The sequence below is a fragment of the Diceros bicornis genome, chromosome 33 (assembly GCF_020826845.1).
Source record: "Diceros bicornis minor isolate mBicDic1 chromosome 33, mDicBic1.mat.cur, whole genome shotgun sequence".
Taxonomy (NCBI): domain Eukaryota; kingdom Metazoa; phylum Chordata; class Mammalia; order Perissodactyla; family Rhinocerotidae; genus Diceros; species Diceros bicornis.
Window position 1 is genome coordinate 32,155,472 of NC_080772.1, and position 22,733 is coordinate 32,178,204.

Sequence of the window (22,733 nt, forward strand, 5' to 3'; positions counted from 1 at the left end):
GACATCACTAAAGACACTCATTGGACTGGTTTGTCTGTGGGTCCTTTTGGATTTTCTAAGTGGACAATCACATAGACTGAATTAGTTTTATTCTTCCCTGTCAATCCTTCTACTGTTTCCTTGCTCTGCATTTAAGACTCTAGACTTCCCTATAAGCAATGCTTGACCTGCAGCCCACAAAGTTTAATCTTATGTTTTCATAACAAAGGATCATCAGATAATCGAGAATCCTTGAAAATGAGAGAGAGATCAAATCAAAAAAACTGAAAACTGAGACACTTGAAAGAAAAGGACAATGCAGAGGATAGAATAAAGGGATAGAATAACATTAAAATAATACAAAAAAAGAATATCCTGAGAAAGATAACATATTGAATCAATGAAGCAAGAATAGGGTCCTTTCAAAAAAAAAAAAGGACCAGAGAATACATAAATGCAAAACGATAGCCAAAAAAAAAAAAAAAAAAATTAATAGCAGGGTTGGAAGACAGTTAACAAAATCCCTCAAACTCAAAAGCAAAAAGATGTTAAACAGAGAACATCAAAGGATCAATGTGTGAGGCCCAACACCTGAATAACAGAAATTCCAGAAAGAGAGAACAGAGAATGAGGAAGGGAGGAAGTTATGAAAGAAACAACTAAAGGACTTGAGGACTTTCCAAGAAAAGGCAGGAATAATTAGCACAATGAATGAAAAAAAAGACAAATCAGAGCTTTTCAGAGGGAAATTAGAAAACTCCAGAAATAAAGAGAAAACCCTAAAATCTTCCAGAGAAAAAACTACATCTCAGAGGACTGACAATTGAAATGACTTCTCATCAGCCACACTTAAACCTAAGAGCGTGGGGTGATGTTTTAAGAATTCTGAGGGGAGGGGCTGGCCCCGTGGCTTAGCGCTTAAGTGCGCGCACTCCGCTACTGGCGGCCCGGGTTCGGATCCTGGCCATGCAGACGCACCGCTTCTCCGGCCATGCTGAGGCCGCATCCCACATACAGCAACTAGAAGGATGTGCAACTGTGACATACAACTATCTACTGGGGCTTTGGGGAAAAAAAAAAGGGAGGATTGGCAATAGATGTTAGCTCAGAGCCGGTCTTCCTCAGCAAAAAGAGGAGGATTAGCATGGCTGTTAGCTCAGGGCTGATCTTCCCCACTAAAAAAAAAAAAAAAAAGAATTCTGAGGGGAAAACTTTTTTCAACCCAGAATGCTAGACTCAGCCAAACTATCAGGGAAGCACAAAGGAACAGACACTTTCTGACAGGGGAGATCTCAAAAGGTCACCTCCCAAGGACCTTTCCACAGAAAGCACTGGAAGAGGGGCTCACCAAAATGAGAGAATAAGCCACGAAAGATCCAGGACGCAAATGATTGAACCCAAGGGAAGCCTCAGAAGGACCACGACGCAGCACACCCCGCCAGTAACCAGTCAGACTGCAAGGAAAGGAAAGGGCTCCAAAGACGTATCTTCAGGAGGAAAAGAAAATAGTACTAATAGAACGAATACCCGATTGTGGTTGAATGAATGGAAAATAAAGAGGTTTACAATCTCGTGGAAAATCTGTTAATTTGAGGAAGAACAAAAGTTGCACAGGAAAGAAATGTAATCCCCACACACAGCTAGTTAGCTCATCAGTGACTAAAAGTCGTATGCTAAACACTGAGCATAAATTTAACAACAACAAGATATTACTATACTAGTAGGATGGAAAGGAGTAAAGGTAACTCACAGGGTGAGTTAAGAGCACAAAATCTCATCTTCCATAATAGCGGGTTAACAGATGATGAATCAAGTCAATAAATGAGGAGGTAGCAGAACATATCTGTCTCCAAAAGGACGGAAGTGAATACCAGAAGAAACTGCTACAGTAATCTGGGGAGATGGACCCAGGGGTGGGGTGGAATGGGACAGGGAAATGCTGCTTTTCAGTCTGAGCTTTGTACATTATTTGAAATTTTAAACTATGTACATGTATTAACTAGATAACAATAGAAAGTATTTACATTTCTAAAACAAGGCAGGGCAAAGATAGGGGTCTATGAACTTGAAGCAAAAGGAAACAGTTTGAAATGATTATTCTTTTCGTTAAACATGATCTCTTAGGCTCCAGACTAGATCTTGAAACTAAGGACAACTGAGTCAAAATGATATATATCACAGGCCAACTACTGACCCAGACATTGCAACCATATCCAGGGACACTAGTGAGTCAAACGGAAGCCAAAGAAGGCTTCACAAATAAGTACATGACAGAATGAGCTCGTTTTGTTTACAGAAAGGGGGAATGGTGTTCAAGTGTGTCTATTTTATGCATATGTGTGTGTGTGTGTGTGTGTGTTTACACATACAGGAAGACTATATAACCTGCCTATAACATATATTACACGTTACATCTAAGAAGTCTTGTTACTCAAAAAAAGATTTTTAAACTGTTGTTGGATAATTCACTTGTCAATCACCCTTTTTCAATGTCTAAAGAAATTTCAGCCACAAAACATCTAACTGCATTTAGAATAAAAATGATGAAAAAGGGGCCGGCCCGGTGGCGCAAGTGGTTAAGTGCGCGCGCTCCGCTGCGGTGGCCCGGGGTTCGCTGGTTCGGATCCCGGGCGCGCACAGATGCACTGCTTGGTAAGCCATGCTGTGGCGGCGTCCCATATAAAGTGGAGGAAGATAGGCACAGATGTTAGCCCAGGGCCGTCTTCCTCAGCAAAAAAAGAGGAGGATTGGCGGATGTTAGCTCAGGGCTGATCTCCTCACAAAAAAAAAAAAAAAAAATGATGAAAAAAAGCTACCTACTGAAAAATTATTTTAAAAGTCTTTAGAAAACTTGGGAGAACTATAGGCAAAAAACAAGAACATACATTCAATTACAAGTGCAAGTATCAAATATTTATACCTCAACACAAAACTCCTAAAAATAGTTTAAACTATAAATTTTAATCACATAAATAGCAATTATACTTTTAATTTAAAATTTTATTCATGATAATCTCAATTAAAATAAACTTAATTGCAAAAACAACCTGTCTTGAAATAATACAGTATGAGATGTTTTTACTGCACATGACCAACAGTGCAAATCCAGTGATTATAATACTCAAATCTTAGTATCATACGCATTTAATGTATTGGATGCACACAACAATAAAATAACCCCTGACCCTGGAGACTTTATGATGCACTTTTCATTTCATCAAATACAAGGCTCACATGAGCCTATGACAAAACATAATAGTCTGTTCACTTCCAAGGAGCAAGGCTAAGCAATAAATTAATCTTTTAAAAATATCTATGAACCAGAACAATTTTCTTTTTGAGTTTGATAAGCCAGAGACTATTAAGGAATATTTAAGGGCTGAACAGAATCCAGTGTCAACAAAGCTAAATAAGGAAGAAACAAATAGTTCAATATTAACAGTACAGTATATTTGCAGGTTCTAGGTTTCCTGTGCACAACCGGACCAGTCTGAACACCTTTAAAACATAAATCCTGAATTTAGTAAAACGTTTTAGTGAGGGACCGGCCTGGTGTTGTAGCGGTTAAGTTTGCGCACTCCGCTTTGGCGGCGCAGGGTTCACCGGTTCGGATCCTGGGCGTGGACCTATGCACCACTCATCAACCCATGCTGCTGAGGCCGCGTCCCACGTAGAGCAACGAAAAGGATGTACAACTATGACATACAACTATCTCCTGGAGCTTTGGGGAGAAAAAAGGAAAAAAGGAGGAAGATTGGCAACAGATGTTAGCTCAGGGCCAATCTTCCTCAAAATAAAAAAAAAATTTTACTGTATCTAATTATATCAGACACCTGATGAGGGTGCTTTTTTGAAACAGTTTCTTTGCTTTTACATAGGGACTTTAAAGGAATCCAAACAAATACTGTAACGCAGTGTTTTGAAAACCATATCAACTGCAGAAATGCCCACAATTAGGAATGATATCTGGCGCTAGGGTAATTGAAATGGTAAGGTTATATGAAATGTTAGAAGGAATGGTAATGTGAAAGATGAAAAGGATGACTAGATAATTTTTATTTCAAAACCTGAAGTAAAACTACAGACAGTGAGCTCATTACTTTATGTGTCTGTTATAACTAGGAACTGCTACCCTCTAAACAGTCATTCTTTCAACGCTTACTTTTGGATTGTCTATGTTGGACAAGTCCTGTGTTAAGTGCTATGTGTCCACTGATGAACACAACCAGGTTCTTTGCAAACAAAGAAACCTTGGTCTAGGAAATATTCGTTATATTCTTACAAATTTAATCAAATATGGCTTTTGGCACTACAGAGAAAATTTTTTCCAAAAAGTTAACTTTCTAATTAAGAATGCTTATGTGTATAAATAGTAAGTCAAAACTTCAGAGGCTCATATATACTTAGAAATGCTACGTTGCTAACTGACTGTCTCAGTTGATGACACCGATCTCATGAACTGCCTGCGTATTTTTCCCAAAGTACATTCTTCCGTGCAAAATTTTTTTAAAGCAATAAAACAAACATTTCATCTATTTTTTCATACCTAGTTTAGTAAAATATAAAACAAGTTGCAATTTTTTAATCTGGACATCAATGACAATTTAAACCAATTATATTATACATCTGAAACAGGTGTCCTAAATTTTGTAACCCCATCAGTGCATCAGCAAAACCTGGGGAGATGCAACTGTCATTGAACATATGAGTCTGCTGTAATTAATCTTCATCGTCTCTTTGAAAAGGTAATATCTGAATTTCTTTGGCTATCCTTTCTGCTAATGTTTTACTACTCGCAGCAATTATTCTTCGTGACATCAAATCAAACGGTCCACCTAAAATCAAACCAAATATGGGAAACGATTATATCTTGTACAAAAATAATTTCTTTAAACCAGTATAGCAATATGTACTATGGTCAATCATAACACTTTAATACTTTCAGTTATCTTTTAAAAATCTACTCCATCACATACCATAATGTTTAAGACTTGGCAATATATACATGATTTCCTAAGCATTTATTTTAGTAATATTATACCAGTTTTGGAGGGATGGGGGGGTCTCAATCATACAAATCAGAAAAGTGTCATCTTTTTCTATGTCTTCCTTTTATTTCTTCTTTTTATTACCCTCCTACCTCTTTAATGTCTGGGAATCTGTGGACTGGAAATTTGACTCCAATGCATTTTCATACCACTTCCCTTCCCAGTTCCTTATTTCTTTCTTGTCTTTCTCCCAGATCACTGGGTGAATTCTTTCAACCCAGGCTCATCCTTCACTTTTAAAAATTTCACCATCAGTACAAAGAAAGTATTTAAGCTCTCTAGGCCCAAGGCAGAAAGTGATGGTGGAGGAAGTCCACCGTCAACCACCACCTCGGTCACCATTCCAAGGGCTCTCGGTACAACTCTCAGATTCATGACCTTCTAGACTTTTTCTATAGCCTCTCAAGAGCTCCCGACACTCACATTTGCAGAGGCCAAGCCACTTATCATCACTCCCACACTACCATTAGTGTCTTATACTTGCCTCTATCTCCTAATGTTTATTTTGATTTTTCAGAAAATTACATGGCTTGTTTTGCCCTTAAGAGTGGAAGCATAACATATATCAAACATTAAAAGAAAACAGCCATATAGGGAGGAAAGTCCAACTAAGAGAAAAATGCTCTCCTGTCTCATCCTTTTACCTGTTACATCCAGGAGCACTCCACCAGCTTCAGTAACGATAATGCCAGCTCCCGCCATGTCCCAGCAGTGAATGCCCATTTCGTAGTACGCATCCGCAACGCCGGCCGCCACGAGGCACATGTTAACAGCTGCTGTCCCAACACCTCGAATCCTAACAGTAACATTTACAAATAAGACTGGAAAAAACTATTCTTTCAAAGAAGGTATTCCTCCTTAACTTCAGTTTAGGTGTTGACTGAGATAATTTGAACCAATCCAGACAATAAATGTAAAAACAAGCCGTTTTTAAAATAAAAATTTTTAAATAAAAATACCTAAAATCTAATTATCATGGTGCACTATATAATTAATCCTCACAAAGCAATCATTTAATAAGGTAAACATTAAAACAATGATATTTTCAGGGGGAAAAAAAGGAAGAAAATGCTATAATTCTAGTATAATGGCAAGCACATATATTCATATTTGTGTAAACCCAGGGACCACAGCCTTACAATACAGGTAGTCTCTAGGAGGGGTAAAATCCACTAATGGTCACTCCCATTGCATGCGGTCAGTACCCGTGACTAAAGGGACAGCAGCAAGCCTGGCTCTGTTTAGACCTGGCTTGCCTGATAAGAGATTTCAGGTTTGCCTTCTCACAGCACCTCATCCTTGGAAATACACCAAGTAAGGTAAGTCTGGACACTACCTGACAGCCGTTACAGTAATAACTGATGCAGGGAGGAATCATCAATAAATGCCAAAATGAACCAGCAAAAGATCGATATTGACAGTGTCAAAGTATCTCCCCCTCTTTGTAGTAGATACATGATAACTACAATGGGAAAGACAGCATCTCCACAATGGTCTGCCGCTACCAAGTGATCAAAGATAACACCACCAATGACAGGACAAAAGTATCATGTGCCTCCTGATACAATCCACTGAGAAGGACACATCACTTCTGGGGCATTCCTGCCAAAAACACATCCCCTAAATCTAATCATGAGGAAACCAGACAAACCCAGAACAAGAGACACACTACAAAATAACCAGACAAACCCCAAACAGGACACGAACTACGAAATAACTAGACAAACCCAAAACGAGAGACACTACAAAATAACTGGCCTACGTTTTTCAAAAATGTCAAGGTCATAAAAGATAAAGACTAAGCAACTGCTCCAGATTAAAGGAAATTGATAAGAAATGAAAACTAAACGCAATAAATGTTCTTGGATTGGTTCCTGGGTCTGATTTTTTCAAAATTTGAATAGATCACTATATTAGGTAATGTACCAATGTTAATTTCCTGATTTTTATAATTGTATTGTGGTTATGTTAGAAAATGCCCCTTTTATTAAAGAAACACACACTGAAGTGTTTAAGAGAAAGGGGTCATCATGTCTGCAAGTTACTTGCAAACGGTTTTTACTCAAACTACTTTTGTAATTGTTTAAACCTCTGAAAACAAGGCAGTGAGGTCTGTTCAATGAGATCCTTCACAGTTCATTTTTAAAGAAACAATGGGAAATTAATGACGAATGATTTTATACCTAAAGAATAAAAAACTATTGCACCTGAGTACATCCTTCATGCCAAAGCAATTTTTTTAAAAAAGGATTAGAATCACATGATGCCTTTAATTTCAAATATGTTTTACTGCCTATGTTCTTACTGCACGTCAAATTTAAGAACGAACTAGCAACTGCAATAAATCTCCACAATGTTTGACTGCTTTCCAAATACATAAAACCAAATTAACTTTAGGGGATTTTTTAGTTTATAAATGGTATTATTTTCCCCCTTTTCAGATGGGATATGTGATAGTTCATATCTCAGGTTATAGAAAGCAATTACGAAAATCTTTCACAAATAATCCCTTGGTTTTCTATTCAGAGATAGAATCTTAGGCTAGAAGAAAAATAACGATACCTACTGGCAAGACTTCTGTCTACTTCTAATAATATCATGGGCTCTCGGCAAGCGTTCTGGCAGTCAGGACAGCATATTCTTTTATGGACAAATATTACCAAAGAGAGCACTTAATTACCAACAACAGAGGCTGTGGTCTAGATTTTGCATATGTGTTGTGAATCATATCTTAGTCTAATCCTCCCAGAGAGCCAGTTTGGTATAGAGTAAAAAGGACTATCTTCGGTATCACAAAGATTTGAGGTTGCTCAGCTGCTTAAAAACTGTAATTTTGAAAAGTTTCTTCTTCAAGTTTTAGTGCTCTTGGCATCAGAATGGGGATTCCAATTTACCCTGGACCACTGCTGTAACGATTATAGAGGACAGATGTAAAGCATCTAGCAGAGGGCATATAAAAGGGCCTCGATATAAAGAGTAGCTTTGTTTATGATGAAATTATTCCCTAAACCATGATGCCAGAAAACATATAAGTAAACAGACACTGCATGCATTTCATCTAAATGAATCCCCAAACTTAAACAAAGGAAATGGACCCATAATGATGCCTCATAGATGTCATTTCCTAACTAGGAACCTAGAAGACTGTCTCTACTTGTTTAAGGCATTCACTCACATCAGGTGTGAATGAAGCTCTTTAGCTTCATTTTGTTTTGTATGAGTAACCCTTCTGAATTCACAATGAAATACTGAAGAATCAGCTGAATGCAAAAGATCAGGACAAATCAATAAATCAGTACTCTCCTTGGTAACGTTTTCCTGGTTAGACTTTCGAAAAGATCCCGAAATAAAAGGTTACTGTTTATTTTTACTTCAGTCAACGGAAAAATAAAAGGTTAAAGTTGTAAAGCACTTCCAGCTCTTTTATGGCTAACATCATCATTTTATTGCCCAAATTTAAGTCCACGCTTCAAAAGAGGACACTGTAGCTGCTGGCTTTTTTAATCATCCTGTTCTCCCCTCAAGGACACCATTCTGGGAGGTTCCATAGCTACTTGACAGCGACTCTTCTCTTTCACTTAGTCATTACTATATAGATCACAGATTTATAGCCTAGAATTGTTGTTTGTACAATGGCCAAACTATACATTAAGCGTCTGACTCCCAAAAGAAAAGTCTAATACTGGAGAAAGAGAAACAGTCTGGAAGTCAGGGCGCCAGTCACTCTGCCCTCTAGCAGAGTGTGATCTCTAGTGTGATCTCAGGCAGCCACCTCACCTCTCTGGATCTCAGTCAGCTCACCCACAAATCAGGCTGGACTGTGAGACAGGGAGACTTGAGAAGAGGACTACAAGCATTTTATAAAGCCAAATGAAAAACTAAGATGAAAAGGTGGCACCCTGGGTTGAAGAATATGTAATAATGATATGTTCTGGCAAAGTAGAAATAATGCAACTTAGAAAACAGGACGAAGAGAGAGAAAAAGGGAAAAGTAGAGTAAAATCACTGACTGTTATATAGGCAACAGGTGGAAGCCAAACAATTCTGGAACCTTTAGAGACAGTAAATAGTTAAGTAAGAAGAGAGTATTAGGGGCATTATAAAAAGTTTTAATACCAAAGAAACGCACTAGAATAAAATTTAACCTTTCATAAATACGAAAAGAAAAAAAGCAGAGGAGACTCACAAATAAACACAGCAACTACAACATAATACACAGGTAATTACAACATAAGGTAACATGACAGAATTGAGACCAAACAGTCACAACAACAAAGGAATAGGCCTAACTTTTTTATTAAAAGGAAAACATTTTCAAATTGATTATAAGTAAAACTGCACATTATGCTGCATTCAAGCGACACACTGAAAATGCAGTGATTCACAAGGGCTAAAAACAAGAGTGGACAGATTCACCAGGCAAATGGAAACAGTAAGAAAGCAGGGATTGCAATTCTGATGTCAAAGTAGACTGCAAGTCCAAAAGCATGAAATGAGACAAAGGCTACTGTTTAATGTTAAAATTACACAAGAAGGTCTAACAGCTATGAAGAGGCATCAAATAACACAGCTTCCACCTACATAAAATAACAGCTACAAGAGTTACAAGGAGCAATACAGAGAAACACACTCATAACAGAAGACTTGACCATCACTCTCAGTATGAGACAGATCAAATAGACAAAAAAATAAACATCATAAGGTAGATCTTTGGCTATATATCAAATACTACATCCTGATAACAGAGAATATACTTTTTTTCAGTGTATATAGAACTTTCACAAAAAGTGATCATGTACTAAGGCACAAAGAAAACATCAGTAGGTCCCGTAAGGTAGATTTATTACAATGTAATGAAACTACAAATTAAAAATTAAATTAAAAAAAAAATTTCCTTGTGGAAATTTAAGAACACAACCCTTGGGTGAAAGGGGAAATACAAACAACACAAATGGAAATTACAGATTTTGTATAATTATAATGCAAACACTACATATCAGAATCTATGGGATACATTTAAAGCAGTAGTCAGAAAAAATTCATCACATAAATATTTATATCAATAAAAATCAAAGAATAAAATAAATAAATTCTCTACTCAAAACAAAAACAACAAAATGCACCAGAAGAAAGCACAAGGATGAAAACAATAAGAGAGAGAAGAAAAAAACAGTCGATCAGATTAATAAATCAAAATCCTGGTTCTCTGAAAAAACTAAAATAGAAAAACCACTAAGTAATTTAATCAAGATTTTAATAAAGAAGAAAGCACAAATACACAAAACAAGAAGTGACAAGGGGGAAATAACTACCAATACAGAGAAACAAGAAATAAATTATAAGAGTCTACCTTTCATCCCTCTATACAAATAATTTGAAAATTTAGAGGAAGTGGGTAATTTCTTAGGCTGTGGTAATATTCCAGATCAAAGGTGGCTAAAGAGACTTGACACCTAAATGTAAGCCCTGACCCTAGGCTGAATCTTGCACTGGAAAGAAAATGCTACAAAAGATAGTATTAGATCAACTGACAAAACTGAATATGGATGGTAGATTAGATAAAAAGTAAATTTATGAAGTCAGTAATGTACTAAGGCTATGGAAGAGAATCTCCCTCTTCTTAGGAAATAACAAACTGAAATATTTGGGAGCAAAGTGCCATTAACATAAGTAATTTACCCTAAAACAGTTTAGGGAAGAAAAGGTGTGCATGTACGTACATACACACACACACACACACACACACACACACACACAGAAGGAATGATAAAATGATAAAGCAAATGGGGTAAAATGTTAACAATAGGTGAACCTGAGTAAAGGGTATATTATTGTTTTTTTGTATTATTTTATTTCTGCAAATTTTGTTAAGTTTAAAATTATTTTCAAATAAAAGTTTTTAACATTACAAAATTAGAATTATGGTACTGATCCCATGTCTATTAATAAAAAATTTCATTTCTAAAGGAAATTCATTCCTTAAAATATTTACATTATCTGGAACTTTAGGGGGAAATGAAAAGGGCTTACCCATGAATGGGAATGCAAAGAAGCTTTTCCATATTAGACAGAATAATTCTTACAGTCTCTGGTGTTCTGGAAGAGCCCAACTCTGTCACCAAGAGTGATTTGGTAATATCTAAAAGAAAATGTTTTAAATAATCACTACAGTTTAATAATAAGAATTCCAGTAAAAAACCTGACACTTGTAATTCAGAATAAAATAGGACATTTTTATCCCTCTTCTTAGTTGTATCACATTTGTTTCCTTCTAAGCCTTTAAATATTAAAGTCCTGGTAAATTTATTATCCCTAAGTGGTTGTTTCATAATCATCAAAAAAAGTCTAGCTTCTTAGATAATCCCCCAAAAGGTGCAGAATATAACCAATTTCCCTGCATGCATGATATCATTAGTGGGAAATAAGTAAATACCTTAAATATTTAAAAGTGGAATTTAGAAATTAAATGCAATAAATAATTTATATATAGATTTGAAATAAAAGTTAAAACTAAGTGGTAGTTCTCTTATCTGACCTCCATTTACTAACCTGACAGATTATCCAATGCTTCCCACTCCTTCTTTGAAACCTCTTGACTAAATTCCTGACACACTCAACTCTCTGGGCTAACAGGCTACTCTCTAGAATACTTTCCACTTCATCTCCTCCCACCAGTTGAGAAGTATGCTTACCAGCTGGTTCTGAACATGTTTACAACTGCTGTACTTCTTCTAATTATCACACAATTTAATTAAATATTATGCAAAGTGAAAAAAATTATAAAAAATGGAAAGGGTTGTTTCTATGAACGCTACCACGTTCCTTCAATTCTAAAATGCACGTCTTTATGTGAAGGATGCAACTTCCAATCTTCGGGGTCTTACAGTCCAATAAAAAGGAAGTAAAATAAAAATTTGTTCTCAAACTAAGTTTTTGAGGAGAAAGATTATAAAGTGTAGGAGGATTCTGAATTTAGGTTGCTTTGCAAGCATGTGTAAGTTCTTGCTGCACTTAGAATCTGAAGAGCAAACTATGGGAAATGTTGGACACGGTGTACGGAAGAAAGGGGACTCCAACCTCAACCAGCTGTCACACAGAGAGACTTAAAATGCCAATCACGTATATGCATCATTTTTCATGATTTCCAACTTCAACAAACTTTTTTTTTTTCAGGTTTACTGCCTAATAACTGGTCCCAGTGGCATCAGATCAGAGGAATTCTACAAAGAATCTGAGACGCAGTGGCTGCCATAACAGACCGTGAGCTCCACGAGGGCAGGGAGCCACTCTCATTCACAGCCCTTTCCCCAGCACCGAGCAAGCCGCGGGGCCTGCAGCGCTGTTTGCTAGGTGCCCCTGCCTCCCTGCTTCCATCACCACATCCCAGACTGCGGTGGAAATAAAAAGTGCAGAGAAAATAAACACAACTTATGAGTCACTCAACACCTGGAGAACTCCACAGGTTAACATTCAAAAACAATAAAATATGAGTACCTAACATCAATCACACCCAAAATCAGAGGATAAACCTACCTTCCTGCTGTGAAACCCGCAGCTGCTGACCGTTACAGAAGGCCCCCTTCCCTTTCCGGCCGGTGTACATCTTATCCTCCACACAGCTGTACACAACCCCAAATTCCATCTGCAGAAGGAAAGCAAGTTTCCCTTACCAAATCTGAGTGCTTTTCTTCATGAAATCAATATCTTTTCTGTGAGAGTAACGGGAAAATCTGGAATACTGACTAATAATGTTTTCAAATGGCTAACCTGTGAGATACTTAAAACGCTAATTTCCAGCTTAATCAGAGGAAAGGGGTCCTCAGACTCGAATCCCCGGCTCTCATCCCACCACTTCTCAACTTAAGTGCACCCACCCTGACCTCGCTCCCTCTCGCCTCAGAGGAGGACAGATCCCTCCTATTTTCTAAGGCGAATCCTTCCTCCCGAGTTATGATTCCTACCCTCTCACACTTCTCGGAAAACTGGCTCCGTCAACTGGCCCCTCTTCTCTTGGATATCAATTCTGGTACCTTCTCACTAAATTTCTCCCTCCCTTACAAAACCTTCAGAATGTTACCTTCTCCTTCTTCCTTCACTGCCAGAGAGCAGTCTACACTTTGCATCTCCTCTTTTCCTCTTAATACATTACAATTTGGCTTCTGCCTTGACCAAGCATTCTTCTAAAACTCCCTGCAAAGAGATCACTGCTGCACTCTTAGGGGCCAGATGCCTTCTCTGAAGAAGTGTCGACTGCTGGCCACCATGGTGCTTCTTCACCACGCAATCCAGTACCTCCGTGTTCACGGCAGTGCTCTCAGGCCTCCGACCTCGCTCATTAATCTGTCTTGGTGTCACTTTTTTTAGGAGCTTCTTCTCTGCCTAACACTTAAAAGATGTGTACCTCAGGGTTTTCTCATTCTTCCGTCTCCCTTTTAGCTCTCTATATTCTTACAGGTTTGTTCTTTCCAGTCCACAAAGTCAACTACCCCCTCTAACTGCGGCTCCCATCACCCCCGTCACCACAGGTAAGAACATGTGCTTCAGAGCCCAGTCTCTCGAAACCTCAACCAAAAGGGCCAAAATCACTCACTGCCTGATCATGCCTCAGTTCTTCCCCGTAAGTCTCCTCCTTCAAATTTTACCTTGAATGTACTTCCTGATTTTGGCATTTCCTCGGCTATTCTCACTGCCCCATCTTAGGTCAGAATCACTCGCCTCTCAGGTATAAGCTCTTCATTGCTGGAATTATCTATCACTCTGCACTTAAAAAGCTCTAGTGGTTTCCCACCACCTCAAAACAGAACCTAAATGTTCCGGCATGGATAGGCCACAATCTCACAAAAGACCACAACTAACTTAGCTCATCGATTCTGCTCCTGCCACTTCCAGAGCTCCACTCACGATGACCATCTCACTGTCCCCTCACACATCATGGTCTTCTCCAAGCTGTTCTTTTTAATTAAAATGCTTTCCTTTCCTTCTTTATTTGGCAAACCCTTAATTTTCTAAGACCCAACTCATATGACCAAATTCTAAGACCTCCTCTGTTGTGAAGATTTCTCCAACCCACTCTTGGCAGAATTGGTCCCACCCTCTTCATGTTCTCACAGTATTTTTTTCCATAGTTCCACCACATGTTATCTTTATCTGTTCACACATCTAACCTCTGCACTGAACTGGGAGTTCAATGGCGGGGACGGCACAGAGCCCAGGGCTGATTACAGGCTAAATGCTCACTTACCTCCTTTTGGATCTTCTCACTGATTAACACAACCCTATGCCTAAGATTTCATTTGCACTAACTTGCGTTTTTATTTTCAGAGATTTCTTAACTCTTTTGTGTACATGCTGATCAAATATATGACAAGCTCCTTGAAGACAGGTATGTAAGATGTTAATAAATATCATTAATTGTTTGACCAAACAGCCAAACAACAAGGAAATGCAACAGCTAGAGATTATACTCTCCTGGGTTTTAGATACAGCCAGTATTGGGTTTCTGAACATACTCTGCATTTTCCAGCCATGCTATGGTCCCCACCACTACTTCCTGGTCTTTCAATGGCCCCCTTCACCAATACCTATTAAAGCGTTCTTAGCTCAAATCTCAGTTCTTCCATTAAGTATGTTAGATCACATGTCAATTCCCAGCACATCTGACTCTATCACATATATAATGGTAATTAAGTACTGAATTATATTTCAGTTACTTGTATGTATTTTTTTCCTTATAACTCTTGCTTCTCAGAAAACATCACATTTTCTTCACTGGAAAAAGTATCATGATAATTTTAACAGTCCTGTAGCTTATTTCAAAATAACGCAGCTATATAAATTGAATATAGAGACAAATCTAAATTTATTATGGAGACACGTTTACTCTTTCTCAGAAAATGACAGCAAGGCATTTTACCAACCATAAATTTAAACAACATACCTTTTTATTTACAACAAATCCAATTGAAACAGCTACAAAAGGAAATCTTTAAAAGAAAAAACACACAAATTTACCGTGATAGAACTTATTTTCAATGTTTTTTCATAATATAATTGCTTACAAAATTTTTCATAGGAACAGTCTCATCCCTCCTCTCCTAGTGTGCATAGTATGCAATCCTTTGTGTAAACAGTGGGGATAGGGGGCAGGTAGGATATATAGACATATATACACAGGATGCTTCTACAGGCACAAAACATCTCTGCAAGGATTCACAAGAAACTGACAACATGGTCACCTCCAGAGATGGGTCCTGAGAAACTGGGGTCAGAAGTGGGAAGGACACTTTGCACTGCATGCCATTTTATATCTTTTGAATGTCGAATACCACTAATATAGTAACTATGTAAAATATTTTTTTCAAAAAATAAAAATTAAAAAAAAAAACATTTTTGGGGCCAGCCCAGTGGCATAGCAGTTAAGGTCGCGCACTCTGCTTCAGCAGCCCGGGGTTCGCAGGTTCGGATCCCGGGCGCAGACTGACATGCCACTTGTCAAGCCGTGCTGTGGCAGCGTCCCATATAAAGTGGAGGAAGATGGGCACGGATGTTAGCCCAGGGCCAATCTTCCTCACAAAAAAACAAAACAAAACCAAAAAGAAACATTTTTAATTGATCATGGTTAAAAAGAAAAGTCTCTTTTCTTTGGTTATTTCTCCCACAGCCAGGACTTATAAACACAGGTGTTAAATTGTACAGAATACATTGTTACTTGTCTCGAGTCTAACATCAAACTTGGAGCTTCGCATCTGAAAAGTAAAGTGTTAGCCACGTTATTGCTACGGCTACATGACAGTTTGAACACAGAGGTTGTAATTTCTGACTCAGAAGAGAATCAAGGTGAAGAAAACAGACAAAATGGATTCACATAACTACTGAAAAGAAAAACTTTTAAAAATATTTAAGAGTTTTTATTTTAACAAAAATGGGATCGTACTATACACACTGTATTATAATCTTCTCTGTGTTACAATATATCATGAGCATCTTTCCACATTGACATTCTATCAGATATAGATTCTAAATCTTAGCTTTATAGACTTGAACAATTCTCTAGTAGTAAAGATATCTACAGCTACGTGGCAATTGGAAATGTAACACCTTGGTGTAATCCCACTAAATTAGGCGGCTGATTTTAACTCTCACTGGCAACTTCATCAGGCTTTCTTCTAGTGTATATACTTATGAGTTATAGATTTACTCTGTGCCAGGCACTAAACAAGTTCTTATATAAATGTACTACTCATTGAGCCCCAACAACAGACAATTCTACGAGGCAGGTACCATTAATATGCCCATTTTACAGATGAGAAAAGAACAACAAAACTAAGGTTTAGAAAGATTAAGTAACTTGCCCGAGGTCACAAAGCCTACAAAAAAGCCTGCAGATTCAAGCCCAAGTCTGCTGATCCTAAAACCCATGCTCTTTTAAACAGTTCTTCTCCTGGATTGAACCCATTCTATATAGACAACACGCCAGTATGGACCCCATTAGTTCCTCAACTGATCTCAGGGCAGCAGTGTTGCCTGTCTACATGTTTACACGGCGCCAACACTTAGGGAAAGAATGGCGAACAGGGCACTTCACTGCACAAGACAGGTCCACAACATTAGCATTTCACCACCTCTTCCATATCTAACGAAAATTCTGCACAACACATTTTATTCCACACACTACACAATTCTCTAAAGTACATACGTTTGTGAACAGAGTACTCTAAGTGTCCACTCACTTAATACACACACAGTAACTACAATACTAAAATTTTAAAAACATACCTGTGTACAAAGTTAGTTGTTCCATCAATAGGGTCAATGATCCACGTAGGGTTGTCGGTTAAGACACTTTTTTCCCCAGCTGCCACAGATTCCTCACCAATGAAACTAAAAGCAAGAACGACAAACTTCGAATCTCTACACTGCTTTCAACAATTTTAAAATCTTAACATTTCCTTAGCTACAGTGTCTACTATAAAACATAACAAAAGGCTATACACCACACTTTTCTATTGTTGTTCCTTTTTCATTCAGACTGATGAAAGTGAGAAAGCTTTATTTCCCCCAGAGCAAAGTCATGTGAAAAATAACAGAATTCACAACTCTCAGATGCAATACCAGGAGAAGTGAAGGCACACGCAAGTGTGTGCACACACATCTGAAAAGGGCATTTGTTGCAGATGAGAACTTATTAAGGAAATGTGGTTTTAAGACCAAGTCCACAAATTCTCTCATACTCCTCTCTTCAAGAGGTAGGGCCTAACAACCCTTGCCTTGAGTGTGAATTTGGAATTAGTGACTCATTTCTAACCAACAAAACAAAGCAGAAGCGACAGTGGGCAATTCTGAAGACTCGCTCACAAAATGGCACTGTGGTTTCCATCTTATTCACTCTATTTCTCCCTCCCTCCCCTGACCTCTCTTGGTCTGGGAGAAGCCAGCCACCATGTAATGAGCTGCTGTGTGGAGAGGCCCACCTGGCAAGGAACCAAGGGAAGCCACCAGCAGACAAGCCATGAGGAGTGAAGTCACCAACAATCACATATGTGAACGGATCTGCCGGCCCCAGCTGAGCCTTGAGACGAGCGCAGCCCTGACCGATGGTTTGACTGTAACTCTGTGAAACCCCGGCCAGAACTATGCAGCCAAGCCACTCCCATATTCCTGACCCCAGAAAACTCCAAGATAATAAGTGTTTGTTGTCTAGAGCTGCTAAGTTTTTAGGGTAATTTGCTAGGCAGCAATAAATAATATAGAGAACGTTAAATAAGTCAATGAGAGAGCAAATCACCCACCAAAATGACTGTGTCTACATGCCTTCCTAACACACGCTGTGCAATAAATCTCAGGGGAGTTCAGTAATTGTGTCTGAGTTCACTGATTTTCTTCTTTCCTTTCCTACTTTCTTTTTCATTTCCTTTATTCAATACTGAACTGTCCTAATAATCATTATCATGACTTTCTTTTATCTTGGATATAAATCTTTTTATTGAGAGGCAGTATATTTAGCTACAGCCGTAAACATTTTTTCTTCTCAATGGCTAAAACACCAGTAAAGGCCAATGGCATGACCAAGAAGCAGGGAATGACAGTGTTAAAGCTTTAAAATGATGAGAATGTTTTTTTGCTATATTTCTGTGCCTGTAAGAGGGCTCTGATCTAGTATTTTCTTTTAAGCTCCCTAAAGCTACCACCACTCTCCCACATAAACGAGTTTGCAATAGAGAGAAGAAAACTGAACTTCTAAATCATGCCTACAGCAGATATTGGTCACATCAGCTTCCTAGCACCCAAACCCTCCTCCTACTATGAAGGAGTCCACATATCCCCTACTCACTGCTCCCTGGCAGCTGGAGCTTGGAAAAACAACCTGAGCTCAGCAAGCAGATATTCTTGCCTTGGATCTGTACTCTTGAGCTAATGAGGTAAAGATACCCAAAGGCAGCAGAGTCAAGAGTGAGGCTACCGACCGCATCCAAAGCAACGGCTCCTGAGGCATCTAGCTCTGCCCCCCCCCCCCCCAGTCCCTGCCTGAGCCCTGCTCTCGGGGCTCCTGAGATGCCTGACAGCCTCCAAATAAAGTTTCTGTTCAGCTTAAGCTAACTGAAGTCAATTTCTACATCAAGAATCAAAATTTGTATCTAGTATATTGACTCCAAACTAGGTTTTATTTTATCAACTGAAACAGAAATAAGAAATACCTGTGAGATGGATACTTCTCCTTTATAGAAGAGATAAGCATTTTTTCAATTTTTTGGTCAGTAGCAGTTACCAAATCAGCTGGAGAACTTTTAATCATAACATTCATTTCATTTTTCAGGGCATCACGAACCACCTAAAAAGATTTTTTGGTAAGCAAACAGAAAAAGCATTAGTCATTTTAAATCAAACTAAAAGATGAGATGTAGAAATGGTTTAAAACATTCCATCTGTCGTAAACGATACTCTTAAAATTTTCTTACCACGTAGTATATAAAATAAGCCTTTAGTGGTTATGACTTTCTAGGTACAAAACCATACAATCTTACATCCTATTTCAGATTCACAACTGTCATCAAAAAGTTTAATGACATAAAATCAGAGTGATCTCTCCACTTAAAGTGTTGGGTAAAATGAAACCATATGCGGATTAATCAAAATACATGTTTCACTGAACAAGGCAGCCACACGCTGCTCACATCCATCGCATTACAGCGGGCAAGATTTTAGCTCATACCTCTCCAGCCTGTCTTGCTAGTGTCACCGCACAGTCCATGCACTCCTGCCAAGGGTCAGCCATCTTCTGAACAGACTTAACACACACCAGGACAAAGCAGGTACAAATCGCTGAAAGTCTTAACTACAGAACAGTTAGTTCACAAAAACATCTCAATTAGCAAAATACTGTCATTCATGATTCACCCTCTTCCTGATTCTGGAGTTCAATTTTTTTCAAGATTTACTCATAGGTCTATTAAAAAACATTTTTTACCTAAATTTCCTCACTTCTATTGTAGAAACATTTTCATAACAAAAAATATTCTACGGAAGTGTCTCCCAAAGGGCCCACATCATATCACATTTGAAAAAACAACACTGGTTTGGGGTATGGGGAAGAAAGGACACAAGAAATATTTTAAAAGATAAGTGCGTGTTTGGGTGCAGAATAAAGCAAAAATAAGAGAAAGAACACTGGGATACTGGAATTAAAGAAGCTGAAGGCAAGGAGAGCGGCACACGTACTAAGTGTATGTCAGGCAGTTGAATGCTTTACACATGCGAATTTTTTTGAAATGAGTTTGTAAAGATAAAGAACTTAAGTTCAGATATGATACATAATTTGTCCAAGGTTATAAGACAGATGACACAGAATTTGAACTCAATTCTGATTTTAAAGTCCACTGCTCTTTCTATTATAACATTCTGAGGAAAGAAAATGCCAAGATTAAAAAAAATAATAAAGAAAAAAGAAATTTATTTCCCTGAGTTTCAGAGAGGGGGAAAAAAAACAACGTATTTTTGTCTTCTGAACTTTCCAGCTTTCCACTGACTTCTGAACAGAGACTAAAATAACTTACCACTGGCTTGACCACACTCTAATAATGTACCTAGGACAGAGAAGCTTTTTAAGCTGTTAGACTCAGAAAAATATGGCATCATTTATAAAGCAACCCCATTTTGGCACCTTTATAACAGAATAACTGACACAGAGTTCCACCTTGAAGATTACTCAGAAATCCCTCCCATGGTGCTTACAGTATAGGAAGGGGGAGAGGAGTGGAGGGGAGGGCAAAGGACAGATACAGCGAGCTGTTTCTGATACCAGCATTTAAAAACATTTAAAAAGGAAGCCGCCTTTTGAGTTACAGAAGTAACTGTTTCAAGTGCCTCAAGAGTTGTTCCCAAACTCTTTTTTTCATTCTTACTCCCATTCCTCTCTTCTAGGCTTAACAGGACTAGATGTTCTCACAACACATCTGCTTTCTCGCCAGAGACTTTGCTCAAGCCACACCTACCTCCACCTTCTAACAGCACTTGATACAACTCCTACCAATTCTTCCAGGCCCATCTCAAAAGCTGCCCTTTCTTCTAGGAATTCTCCACCCAGAGCCATTGTTTGTTTAATCACTCAATAGCTATTTGTGGAATACCTATTACATGATGCACACGCATCATGATGAGGAAAAAGAGGCCCATTCTCACTTACTCTCTAGTGGGGAGTCAAGTATTAATCAAAAAACTCACAGACTACAAGCCAAATCACAAATGTAATAAGGGCTAAGGAGGAGAACTGCAACGGGAAGCAGATAACAGGGGAGCTCTGCCGAGGTCTTAGGGATCAGGTGAGGTTTCCCTGAGGACACAAATCAACCAAGATCTGAAGGACAAGTGAACAGGCATTAACTCACTCAACGCAGGACGCCTGGAACATGAAGAGTAACTGAGGGGCCTAAGAGTGACAGCTCAGAGATCCAGGGAAAAAGGCGAGAGACAAAACTGGGGAGATAGTGGGGATCATCTGGTGCAGGGCTTGAACCGAAGATCTGAGAGTCATATGGGTTGGAGGGTGGAGTGGAGAGTGGAGAGTGGGTGTGGGTAAATAAGACACAAGGGGGTAGATCAGTTAGGAGATTTAGATTTAGGATGCAGTAGTCTGAGAAACACCTCATGGTTGACTTGTTGGCTTAAACCTTGCCTGTTGGGGGAGGGTGGCAGGTAGAGACGTTGAGGGAACCAAGAGAAGAGATACTTGGTTTGGGAGGTCAAGTTGGGGGGACTTAGCAACAGACTGGATATGGGGTATGAGGGAGAGGCAGAGTTCAATGATGCCCAGATTTCTCACTTGGGCAAGTGAATGAATAATGGTGACATCTACTGAGGTGGAACAACAGAACAGAGTCAAGTTTGGGATTTGGGGAGGAGGTGGGGAGATCAAGAGTTTAATTAGTTGAGGATGAGGGGCCTTCGTGAAACAAAAGGAGATGTCGATGAAGCAAGTGAATATAGAGATCTTGAGCTCAGAGGAGAGGTATGGCCTGCAGACATAAATGTATGTCATGCGAATAGGCAGCAAGTGAGTCTTGGGGCTGAATGACATTCCTTAAGAGGGAACACGCAGTGAGAAGCTCGGAGGACGCCCTGGCCTGGAAGACCCCATAACCTCTGCACATTACTCTTGGGGCCCCCCGCAACGTCTTCCTCACATTCAGGTCATCTGTGTGCATGCCTTATCTTCCCAACCAGTTTGAAGGGGGCATATTTTATTCACCTTCACTTTCCCAAAAACACAAACACCTGGGACATTTCCAACTGTGTCCGTCGTAGTCACGACCTTCCTGCGGTGGGGGCCGTGCCACCCTCCTCTGTGCCTGTCCCCGGCAGCCCGACCGCGACAGCAGGGATCCGGGGCTGCCTGTGGGACCAGGTGACGCTGGGAATATTCCAGGTCTCTCTGAGCTTCTCCGGCATCGGCAAAATGCCAAAGGGGGGATCACTCTCCAGAAGCTGCCGCACGGGCTCAGGGAGGTCGCGTGGGCGAAACCGCTACAGCACGTGGGGACTGTCCCCGGTGTCACCCGGCGGCGGGGCTCAGCATGAAGGCGCCCCCACCGCCGCCTCCGCCCCCGGGCGCCCGCCCGCACCGCCGACCGCGCCCACCCACGGCGGCCGCCCGCGGGGAGGGGCCGCCCAGGCCCGCAGCGCCCGCCGAGCCCGCACGAGGGCGGCGTGGGGTCCCGGAAACGCAGGTCTCACCTCGGGCTGCAGGGCACCCGGCTCGCTGGACAACCCGCGGGATCCGCGGCTCCGCTCTTCCGCAGGGAGCGGGGCAAGTCCGGACAGGAAGTCCCGCCCCGTGGCCCGCCCACGAGGGCGTGGCTGCCGCGGGCTCCGCCCCCTAGCTCCGCCCCCTAGCAGTCTTGCCCGGCCCCGCCCCTCCTTATCCTGGCCCGCCCAGGCTTCCGGAAGCTGGTCTCCGGTTTTTCTAACTTCCTTTCTGCTGCCTGCACTTCCTTCTGTAAATTTTTTAAAAATTTCTTTCTTCCTTATTTTGCCCATTCCTTCCCATTTTCCCACTTCACTTTCTTTTTCTCTTTCTTTTATTCCATACTACTCTTGACAAAACACAAATTGGAGGTATGACTCCAGTTTTGCAACTTTTATTTGCTAAACATATACTAGGTAAACTTGTACTGTACATATATACATACACACTATAGTAAACTTATGATAGGT

General features: G+C 39.7%; 1 protein-coding gene across 2 annotated transcripts; it reads right to left on the minus strand.

The window, feature by feature from the left end:
* Positions 1 to 3,407: 3,407 nt before the first annotated feature.
* On the minus strand, positions 3,408 to 22,323 carry IMPA1 (inositol monophosphatase 1). Of its 2 annotated transcripts, none has more exons than XM_058528943.1 (9): positions 22,254 to 22,323; positions 19,237 to 19,354; positions 18,722 to 18,855; positions 16,803 to 16,907; positions 14,965 to 15,010; positions 12,561 to 12,669; positions 11,058 to 11,166; positions 5,672 to 5,823; positions 3,408 to 4,814 (listed from the first exon to the last, which is right to left on the minus strand). In XM_058528943.1, the coding sequence occupies exons 2-9, from the start codon at positions 19,297 to 19,299 to the stop codon at positions 4,699 to 4,701; spliced, it is 834 nt and encodes a 277-aa protein (XP_058384926.1). In that variant the 5' UTR covers positions 19,300 to 19,354; positions 22,254 to 22,323; the 3' UTR covers positions 3,408 to 4,698. The 2 variants fall into 2 exon arrangements, with proteins under 2 accessions (XP_058384926.1, XP_058384925.1); XM_058528942.1 differs by lacking the exon at positions 22,254 to 22,323 and adding an exon at positions 21,769 to 21,866.
* Positions 22,324 to 22,733: the final 410 nt, after the last annotated feature.

Excerpts from the sequence above, each read along its gene's own strand:
- IMPA1 (XM_058528943.1), bottom strand. The coding sequence starts at position 19,299 with ATGGCTGACCCTTGGCAGGAGTGCATGGACTGTGCGGTGACACTAGCA. Across the intron at positions 12,670-14,964 it reads GATTTGTTGTAAATAAAAAG|ATGGAATTTGGGGTTGTGTA; the intron begins GTATGTTGTTTA and ends TTCCTTCTGCAG. Across the intron at positions 11,167-12,560 it reads GCGGGTTTCACAGCAGGAAG|ATATTACCAAATCACTCTTG; the intron begins GTAGGTTTATCC and ends ATTTTCTTTTAG.